The sequence below is a fragment of the Ahaetulla prasina genome, chromosome 1 (genome assembly GCF_028640845.1).
Source record: "Ahaetulla prasina isolate Xishuangbanna chromosome 1, ASM2864084v1, whole genome shotgun sequence".
Classification (NCBI taxonomy): Eukaryota; Metazoa; Chordata; class Lepidosauria; order Squamata; family Colubridae; genus Ahaetulla; species Ahaetulla prasina.
Window position 1 is genome coordinate 300,808,807 of NC_080539.1, and position 11,349 is coordinate 300,820,155.

The 11,349-nt window shown below is 39.3% G+C and overlaps 1 protein-coding gene across 1 annotated transcript in view; it reads right to left on the reverse strand.

Annotated features, from left to right (window-relative positions):
• The window catches only part of LOC131187538 (deubiquitinase DESI2-like), a 51,463-nt gene extending 50,756 nt beyond the window's left edge, over positions 1–707 (reverse strand). Inside the window, exon 1 of the mRNA XM_058161925.1 lies at positions 10–707. Within this exon, the coding sequence (XP_058017908.1) occupies positions 10–48 (39 nt within the window). The 5' untranslated portion in view covers positions 49–707. The remainder of the gene's footprint in view (positions 1–9) is intronic.
• Between the last annotated feature and the right edge of the window lie 10,642 nt (positions 708–11,349).

An 11,349-nucleotide genomic window follows, 5' to 3' on the forward strand; every position in this document is an offset into this window, starting at 1 on the left:
CTTACTCACCATGTCATAAACATTCAGGATCACCGGTTCATTTGCCATTGTAGATTGCAGTGATGCTTGGATTGAAGCCCTTAAATCCCTGCCAGATGTGGCGATGCCCGAGGGATGGTGGTTTTTTTTCACCCTTAGTTACACAGGAAAACCAATGCCCATGCTGTTGAGGAAGTATCAGCTATGGTGGGGAGATCCGGAGAGGGTTTTCCAAGCCTTTTGATGCCAAAGTTTCTTGGTAACGAGGCTCCTTTTAAAACTCTCAGCTGAATATTCAATCTTTTTTTTAAAAAAAAAAATCACTGCAGATGATTGATGTGCCAGTGTTTGTACAGCATGTTCCAAGCCAGTCTCTATCCTCCTGTCTCCTAATGGCAAATCATAACTAACCGCCACCAAAAGATAGAGTGGCTTGCTTTAAAAACGAGTCCCTCTAAACCTTCCAGGAGGGGAGAAACGTGGAAAAGATTACAGGGCAGGTGGATGGATGAATCAAAATTAGACATTTAGCCAAACTTGGAATACTTTAAATGAACATCAAAACATGGAGTAATTTGGGGGAAGGTGCACTGAGCGATGGGAAGGGGAGAGAGCTTAAAGCAAAAAATCTGTATCCCTTTTCTAGGCTAGAACAAATCCAAGCAGACATTTACAGAAAATCCGAGTTCCTATGTATATTCAGTCTCTAAAATCAGCAGAGGGGGGAAAAAATAGAACCATCTACTCTGCTACTGTTTTGTTTTTCGTGTACCTCAATCCACAAAATGTAGAAATAATAGAATCTATCCAGGTGCTGAAATTTACCTTTCAAGGCTTCAGTTTCTCCTTCAATCTAGGTGATTATTTGGGGGGGGGAGGGAAGGCTTTGATATCAATTCCGGCTGAAAAATCAATCTGCAGGGAGGAGAGGAAGGTAATTTTTCTTAAAAGAAAAGGAGAACACGCACTAAAGCAGTTCAGTCAGTTTCTGAACCAAAACAGGGAGCCGAGAGGGAACTGTCCAGGGTACTGAAGCCTCCCCAGCCATCTATCCCACGGAACAGCACTCTTGGTAACCCTTTAGGAGAATCGCGTGCAAAGCGCTCTCCGGGTGCTGATGACAAAACCGTAGCAAATCAGGAAATGCCGAGCACCAAGTCTTGGCTCTTCTCAGCACTTTGTACAGGAAGCTAAAAACCCCTTTTTCCACACCAGTTTCTCTCAACAGGAACATTGTCCAGAGACTGGAAAGAGCCGAAGAGTACCACTCCATCTTTTTCTGAGAGAAGGCATCTCCAAAGGGAGAAGTTTAAACAACCAGCCAACGAATGAGAGCAGAAGGAACAGATATTACTTTTGGTGGGGGTAGGAGTAGTTCTGGACTTTCTCTTATCCCGCTGCTGGTTAGGACTCTCGGGTCTGACAGTGCTGCAAATTCCTGCTGGAGTCTCATGAATCCCATTCGGATTAGACCTGGAGGCCAGAGTAAATTGTGAAATCCATTGCGGTAAATTTCTTCCTGTGTTTGCTCCTCCCTCCCCTCCAAAGCATAGTGAGATGTGCATTAAAGAGAAAGGAGGGGGAGCTTGGGAAGGGAATGAGGAGGGGGACTCTTCCTGCATCCAATGAGTTTCGGGGAGGAGAGGAAGGTAATTTTTCTTAAAAGAAAAGGAGAACACGCACTAAAGCAGTTCAGTCAGTTTCTGAACCAAAACAGGGAGCCGAGAGGGAACTGTCCAGGGTACTGAAGCCTCCCCAGCCATCTATCCCACGGAACAGCACTCTTGGTAACCCTTTAGGAGAATCGCGTGCAAAGCGCTCTCCGGGTGCTGATGACAAAACCGTAGCAAATCAGGAAATGCCGAGCACCAAGTCTTGGCTCTTCTCAGCACTTTGTACAGGAAGCTAAAAACCCCTTTTTCCACACCAGTTTCTCTCAACAGGAACATTGTCCAGAGACTGGAAAGAGCCGAAGAGTACCACTCCATCTTTTTCTGAGAGAAGGCATCTCCAAAGGGAGAAGTTTAAACAACCAGCCAACGAATGAGAGCAGAAGGAACAGATATTACTTTTGGTGGGGGTAGGAGTAGTTCTGGACTTTCTCTTATCCCGCTGCTGGTTAGGACTCTCGGGTCTGACAGTGCTGCAAATTCCTGCTGGAGTCTCATGAATCCCATTCGGATTAGACCTGGAGGCCAGAGTAAATTGTGAAATCCATTGCGGTAAATTTCTTCCTGTGTTTGCTCCTCCCTCCCCTCCAAAGCATAGTGAGATGTGCATTAAAGAGAAAGGAGGGGGAGCTTGGGAAGGGAATGAGGAGGGGGACTCTTCCTGCATCCAATGAGTTTCGGGGAGGAGAGAGAGCTGACCTTAAAGCTGGAAAAGCGCAGATCCTGCTGTAATATCCAAGAAAGGGTGCTGGGATTACCTCATCGGAGGGGGAGGGGTAGCCGAGGCGTTCTGCCAGCTTGCAGCCAACCACATCTGAATGAAAATTGCAGAGAGCCTGTTACATCAGCATCGCCCAGCATTCCCCTCTCTTTCGCAGGCAACAGCTGCCCGCTTTTCCCAGCTGTGGGTGGACCATTCAGCCAAAGAGAAAAATGTGTTAGCATCCACCAACCACATGACAAGGATCAGCACTACAAATTAAAAGAAATAAAAAACAGACTAGCCTAGGCAGCATATATTTGTTTTGGTGCAAGCAAAGAGGGAATTGACAGAGATTCGTGTTTCAGTTTATTTGAAACTTAGTTAATGATTTTATGCACTCTCGTTTACACATTTTCTATGTTACTTTGAATTAGAATAGAGAATTAACACTTAATATATCCAGTACAGGACAGGATAATTAATCCAAACGTATACCATATATATTTAAGCTACCAGAGCATGCTTCAAGGGCGTTCATATACAGGTGTGTATATGTGCAACAAACAAGCTTTTGTAAGCTTCCTCCTGCTGTAATTTCTGCTGAATTAAATTTTTAAAAATGCTCCACCTTTTTTGATAACTCAGTTAATAAAACCTCCAGCAATTGTATTGGAGACAATTTGAATCCCAAACTGCTAACATTCTAGCTGAATACAATTCTCCCCCATCCCCATCCATTAAGAATACAATACAATACAAAGAATACAATTCTCCCCCATCCCCATCCATTAAGAAAGAATAATCTCCTTTTAGGGATAAATTTGATTTCTATAAATCCATAAATTTGTTTTCTGCTTCTCATTCTTTTTACTAATATACTATGTTTTGTTATCAGCTTTATGGTAAATGCATAAAAAGATTTATCACAGTTTTATGTAAAATGGAAGATAAACTGGAAGATTTGGAAGACCTGTTGGCTCATTCCCTACATGCATCCTGCTCTCTTGATTTCACAAAAGAAGGTGTCAGCCACTCTTCTGAAGATCACCATATATACTTAAGCTAAGCATTTTCTTTGGCATTTTCTAAGGACACCTACCATAATCTGGTACAATGCGGATAGGTTTTAAATGGGGAAAGAGGTTACATGTACTGGAAGTTCATTGAAGCAGATTTCATGGAGGAAATGAAGTGTAAAAGGCTAAAGGGAAAGTACTGTATGACATTTCCCAGAAAGTTTGAAGACCGGAAAAATCTATCTCTTCAGAGGATCTGGTATCAGAACAACAACATATTGTACTATCAGGATACATCTAGAAGTAAAAGACCTGACCACAGGTTCTAACGGCAAAATGAATTCACTGTTGGAAGCAAATAATTATCATCCAGGTTTAGTTGTTCATCCACAATCTAGGAAAAATAAGACATGTAGTCAAACAAATAAAAACAAACTATATTTGAAAGATTTAATGTAATGAGCCACCACAGACTTTACCAAACCAACCAGTTTATCACCAGTACAATTTTTACCTATTTTGAACCAGCATGTGTTCTTTTCATCCAGAAGACCAACTTTTTAAAATTACACTGCAGGGCAAATGGAAGAAAACATAAAATGTTAGATTTATATTAAAATGCTTATTGAAATTGTTAGGATTATTTTCGTGGTTTGGGTTGGGTTGGGGTGAGTTGGGTTGGATGTAGCAAAGGCCACACACACACAAAAAAACCTACTGTGAACTCCACCTGGCATCAGGAAGAGCATCCGGCCCATAATTTCTCATCCAGTCACCCTGACTCTACCCCAAAACAAGGGATTACAGGATTGTAAAAAGGGAGTTTAAGAGGTGGAATCTAGATAGTTTCAGAGTTTCCTGCCAACCCTTACATTTTGTAATTCTATTGTGACTGCTGAAATTAAGAAAGTGTTCTTGCACTGAGGAGTTAATTAATACATGTAGTGAAATGAAATGCTGGTATGTTTTTTTTAATCTTTGAGGGTGAGAAATTATGTTCAATCTTCTAATGAATTTTAACACCACTGTTTCATACTAAAATTAGTATTTCTAATTTCTTGTTACTTTGAGGTAGTGACAGACTGTCCTGGAGAACTGAAGCATTTCCTTACTGAGTTTTGGCATTTCTGATGTCACATTATATCTTATCTTACCTAATCTTCTAAAGAGATTTGATAAGATTAAAGATGTAATAGGGCATTGCTGGCAGATTATGGCATACATCATATCAGAGCATGAATATTAGAGTAGCAATCAATTTATGTATAGTGTTGACACTTGTTATAACAAGATTAAACCTGCATAAAAATGGCCAATTTAAATGCATTAAAATGTACAAACCCCATAAAAACATTAAAACAGTGTCATTATAGCAAGTTAAATATTAAAAAATAGAAACTTTTGACAAAATATTCTTTTTGTTTAGCAGCAGCCTATGCAAAACTTGCTAATTTCCCTGGCGTTGTCTCCTTGTCTAAATTACCATATTTTTCGGACTATAAGACACACCGGTATATAAGACGCACCAAGATTTCGAAGAGGTAAGTAAGAAAAAAAAAAGTTTTTGCCCTCCCCAGCCTCCAGGAGCACTCTGCAGGCCTCCCAAACCCTCTGCATGACCCATTTTTCACAAAAATGGGCTCATTTTTCACAAACCGAGGCCATTTTTGTCCTCCCCCAGCTCCCAGGAGCACTCTACAGGCCTATCAAACCCTCTGTGCGCCCCATTTTTTGCAAAAATGAGGCAAAAAATGGGGCACGCAGAGGGTTTGGGAGGCCTATAGAGTGCTTCTGGGGGCTGGGGGAGGGCAAAAACACCCCCATTTTTGCGAAAAATGGGTGAAAAACAGGACTGTTTTTTGCAAAAATGGAACAAGCAGGGTGGGGCTTCAGGAGGCCAAAAATGGCTGTATTCAGTGTATAAGACGCGTCAACATTTCCACCCTCTTTTAGGTGCATCTTATACTCTGAAAAATATGGTAATTGGATATTCAATTTTATATGAATCAGGGCAAACTTCCTCCTTATCAAGAGGGGTTCCAGACTCTTTCCATGTTCTAAAGTAGAAATAGGACAGTACAATAAATAATAGATAAAATCTTCTACAATTTCCTTGGAGCAAGGGCAGAGGCACATATTAGATGGGATAGTGAAAAATTGGCCCTCTCTAGTTCCTGATGTCATTTGCTGAACTATAGTTTTGTAAGTGCCTCTTGGAGGGATGGCACTGCAACCCATTTGAGATAATGTTCAAGCTCAGTTTTATTTTTAAGTGTATATCAGGGGAATTTTATTTTCTGGTCATTTAAACAATTTTTGGGGGTGGGTGTCAAAGACATCAGTATCCTGTTTTTAAATAATAGATTATTGCTCGCATTAGAATAGAATAGAATAGAATAGAATAGAATAGAATAGAATAGAATAGAATAGAATAGAATAGAATAGAATTTTTTATTGGCCAAGTGTGATTGGACACACAAGGAATTTATCTTGGTGCATATGCTCTCAGTGTACATAAAAGAAAAGATACGTTCATCAAGGTACAACATTTACAACACAATTGATGGTCAATATATCAATATAAATCATAACGATTGCCAGCAACAAAGTTATTTGAATATAAAAGAAATTCTGGGCATAAACTAAAAGAATGCACATGATTGGATAAAAACATAGGCCAATTGATGCAAGGAGGGGTGGAGAAATTCACTTGCTTCAAAAGGCACTGCTTGACAAGTTGGAGTTCAGGATAATTGGAGAAATAGGATCAACATTAATCAATTTAAACTGAATATCTGCCAGATGAAGTATTGCACCAATACTATCAGTTAAATTAGCAGATCATTTAATTCTTTTTTAGTCTGAAACTTTTAATGCAAGTATGTGGTCATTATTTATTTTCAACATTCCGCTACCTTCAAAGCCAATATATCAGAATGTGATTGATTGGGGATAACTACAGCCTCATAATAACTTTCCAATTTTAGCAAAAGGGGCATACAGACATAGTCAATTATTGTCCCATTTATTATAAGTATGTTTAAAAAAGGGTGGCTCAGTGGCTAAGACACTGAGCTTGACGGATCGAAAGGTCAGCAGTTCAGCAGTTCGAATCCCTAGTGCCGCGTAATGGGGTGAGCTGAGCTCCCATTACTTGTCCTAGCTTCTATCAACCTAGCAGTTCAAAGGCACATAAAAAATGCAAGTAGAAAAGTAGGGACCTTTGGTAGGAAGGTAGCAGCGTTCCGTGCACCTTTGGCATTTAGTCATGCTGGCCACATGACCACGGGGACGTCTTCGGACAGCACTGGCTCTTGGGCTTTGAAACAGAGATGAGCACCACCTCCTAGAGTCGGGAACGACTAGCACATATGTGCGAGGGGAACCTTTACCTTATGTTTCTAGGTAGCTGCAAACCTCAATAGTTTAGGGGAGTATTTAAAAATTGGATGAAGAATGTGCACCTGGGAATAATATTCCTTTTCTTTCAAAAATGGTTAACAATTAGAGTAACAAAGACATGACATTAATGTCATGAGCCAAATATACCCTTTGTTCCTGATTAAAATTGATTGAATTTAATTTAAGCAGAGCGGACATTGGAAACTAATAACAGAGAACTTGGCTGCCTCTTTTAACAAAAGTTTTGCCTGAATTTAATAAGGAAAGGGAAAAAAAACTTTTGACAAACCTGGACTTAGGTTGTACAGCATCATATTAAAAATCCTCAGGTTGAGGTTAGACTATGTTGATCTATTAATTAGATTTGGTTTTAACTAACTTTTCATCCACCTTGGAATTTTCATCAGCTACTTACATAAAGTGCATCCATTTGACTCACCTCGCATGCATCTGATAGTTCCAGTTCATCAACAATACATTCATTTGTATTCATTTACTCATTTGCTCCAATAGAAGGGAATTTCTTTCAGGACATAAAATTTAATTCAAAGATGAAAAAGAACATTGAGTTTCCATTATTACCTTTGGAAGGAACCAAACACAAATATTCATCGTTTATTAGTTAACAGTAGCTGCATAATACCAATTCTTTATTTCCTGCATTTTGAATCAATTTTTCACAAGGCAATTTACAATATTTTGGAAAGATTAACACAATAGAAGTAACATTATAACAGCAAATAATTTCCTCAACACTGTCAAACTATTTACGCGAAAATAGTCGGGTTTACGCCAAATACCCGACCTTCGGACATTTCGTCGCGAACTCAAGACTCATCTTTTTATCCGCGCAGGGCTGGCTTAAATTGGGATTTTAATGTTTAAATTTATTAATTTTAAACGGGGTTTTCTTAGTATGGTAAATTTTAATCATTGGGCTAATTTAAAATAAGTTTTTTAAATCGTATTTTAAACTTGTATATTGTATTGTCGGTTTTATTATGCCTGTACACCGCCCTGAGTCCTTCGGGAGAAGGGCGGTATAAAAATCAAATAAAATAAATAAATAAATAAATAATAAATAAATACTAAATCTGCAGTCCTATTAATTTTCTCATTGTTCCTATCACCCATCTCCTTCCACTTATGACTGTATGACTGTAACTTTGTTGCTCTCTTGCCCAGGTAAACTGCATGAAAGCATATGGTAGGTCCAGAAGTGATTCTGCAGAGATGCAAAGACTACCTGTGAAAAAGTCCTAAAACACCATGTGCGAAATCAGTTAAATGGCTCTCTGATTTCAAAACTTTAACTAAGAGTGAGAATAACTCAGAAAATAACAAGTTTCCCTTCAGAGTTCTAGACAGTGCTTAATAACCTAAGAAAGGTGTCACAGAAAGTTGGTAAATTCAAAAATAAAATAGAATGTTCTATGTGAAACAAAGATTAGTTGTCCACTATGAATAAGTGAATATATAGGTAAGGGGAAGGCTATCTACAGTATTTATCTTGAAATTATCTATGCAAAAATTGACCAAGAACCAAATATTCAGGCTAATCAATTACCTTTAAGAGAATATTGACATTTTCATATAAACATATACTGAAAATTGAATAAAATCAATTTTAATGGGGTCTCAGTGACAGAAAATCAAATTTAAGAAGTCATTTAAGCAATAACTCACAACTGCTTTAAAGCAGTGCCAAGTTCGATACATTTTAGAAATCAGACTCCTATAAAAGTTGCTGAAAGCATTTCGATTTTTTTCTCTCATCAAAATGGCTGTGACAATCTTTCCTTAGTAGAGCCATGACAGATGAGGCTGCCCTGTCGAAGAAAAGATTGCCATGTAAAAGAAGTTTAAATGCTCTTCATTTGGATATCTGCCAAGTCTTGGATCTTTTCGTAAGGCAGCGTTTCTTAACCTTGAAAACTTTAAGATGAGTGGACCAGTGGTGGGTTGCCCCCAGTTCGCTCCGGTTCTGTAGAGCTGGTAGTAAAACTCTGCTGGCATTCAGAGAACTGGTAGTAATGGCTGGCTGGCCATGCCCCTGAACCGGTTCTCTGATCATCAGAGGTTTGTGGGTTTTTTTACTTTTAAAAGCCCCTTTTTTTCAGCCAAAAAAAAGGCTTTTAAAAGGAAAAAAACTCTCTGATGATCGCGTGGCTGAGCAGGGATCCTCAGAGGATCCTTTTAAAAACTTTTTTTCCTCTGGCCCACCCAATCCCCCCTCCTCACTTACTTAATTAAGTAAGCTTCTTTCCTTCACTTCTCCAATCAGTTGCATCAGCTGCAACTGACTATGCCTTCCTGCAATCCATGTGCCTTTGCTGGCTGAGGAACTCTGGGAGTTGAAGTCCACAAACCTGCCTAGAATCCATCTGATCAGTAAATCAGCAAAGCTGGCTGAGGAATTCTGGGAGTTGAAGTCCACAAGTCTTAAAGTTGTCAAGGTTGGAGACCCCTGATCTAGAAAGTGTGAAAAGTTTCAGGCTTTGGAATACATGGTAAATGCCTATCTGCATGTGTATATACAGGTAGTCCTCGACTTATTACCACACTTGAGCCCAACATTTATGTTGCTAAGCTAGACAATTGTTCAGTGAATTTTGTCAGAGTTTACAACCTTCGTTGGCCCAGTTGTTAAGTGAATCAAGTTAGTAATACGGTTAAGTTAGAAACACGGTTGTTAAGTGAATCTGGCTTTCACACTGACTTTGCTTGTCAGAAGGTTGCAAAAGGTGATCCCATGACCCTGAGACCACAATGAATATGAGTCAGTTTGCCAAGCATCTGAAATTTGATCATATGACCACACGGATATTGCAATGGTCATGTGAGAAATGGACATAAGTCACTTTTTTCAGTGCCATTATAACTTTGAACAGTCACTAAACTAACTGTTTGTAAGTCAAGGACTACCTGTATTGGGTGCATGTGTAAGAAAGCAGAAACATAAAAGCACTTTCTCAGGCAGTCAAAGGAGAAGCAGATGGCAATATTTGTAGACAGGTTGAAGCTGTACAAAGTCACTAACACATAAACTCCAACCATGTATTCCCGTAAATCCCATGGCATTTATTCCCTGGTAAATGGTATCTGTTGCCACCAAGGAAAGCCAAGACTGAGGCGGCCTTAGTTTTGTCAGGAGTTGGTCTACAACTAATGATGACATACTATTAGTGGATGTTGTGGCACACCTCTTTAAGTGAATAATAATGAAGCCTGCAATTAAAGCATGCAGCTGGAACTGAGAAGAACTGATTGGATTTGAATGGGAAAGCAGAATTTCTCCTTGAGTGCGCCTTGTGCTCAAACCAGCTGAAGCATCTCTAACACGGAGGAGCACAAAGGAAGAAACGGATCTTCCATGGTCTTAATAAGCTCCATCACTATTGCCCGGTCTGGTAAGTGGCTGGCATACATGGGAAATATGATGGCATTCTGGAATTTAAATATGGCAAGGCAGCCTTTGCCCGAAAGGAAAACAATCCTTTAAATGTCATTGGTTCCAGAGAGTGACAGTCTTAAATAATAAGGTCAGAGCAGATCCTCCCGACAAGAGAAACATTGCACGGGCATTTCGTTTTCTTGGCACAATATGAAAATGGTTTGTCCTTACCTTCTCTTTTGATGTTTTTCATTTTCCCATTTTAGCCCACCAACCTGGCATTTCCTGATAATCTCCCATCCAAATACTTAATTGGGTCTGGCATTCTTGGTCTTTTCCAGATCAGCCCAAGTACACTACGTGCTCTCAGCTGCAGAAATAGCTCCATCAAACTTAAGGCTGCCTCTTTAATTGAGCTTGATAAGTAATGACTTCATAAAATGCATCTTCATATTATTTTTTTTCTTCTAGGTTGTCCACATTAATTAATGGTGCATCAGGGCTAGCCTTTGGAGCAAAAGGCAAGGGCCTCAATCAGCAGAATGAGCAGATCCTTTCCCATAATACAGTAGGCCTGAGGGAGTGGGCAGAAGACTTTAAGATAATTGAGACCTCAAATGATGAAAAAACTGGATTGATTTCTGACCTGCCTGCTTTAAACTTTTGATATCGGAACTCACAAGCAAATCACTATTTAGGATACAAGTAAGAGCAGCTCTCTCAAATCCCTGAATTAATGCTTTATAAACTAATACCAAGAGTGGGCTGTAAATTAGAATGATTGCTTTCAAAAAGCCCAAAGTGGCTACCAGGATGGAAGAAAAGTTTGGATATAAAAGCACTAGAAAATGGCCAACAGGGTGGAGCAAAGTCATATATTTATTTATTTTATTTGTCAATCATATGTAAGATAACAGGTAAAAGTATAAACTTAATTTGGATACATGAAAAGAGTAAGTAAAAAAGCAATATTAGGACAGGGACAGTAGGCACACGGGTGCACATTTTTCTGTTCTTGATCCCTACCTAGTTGAGAGTTGTGTCTTCCTCAAACATATGGTGACCAAAATTTATCTTCTCCTTCCAGGAGACTTAATTTTCACCACGGTCTCAACTATGAGCAATTCATCAAAAACCATTCAACCTCTGGAAAATGAATAGCCTATTCAAACAAAAGCAATGGGA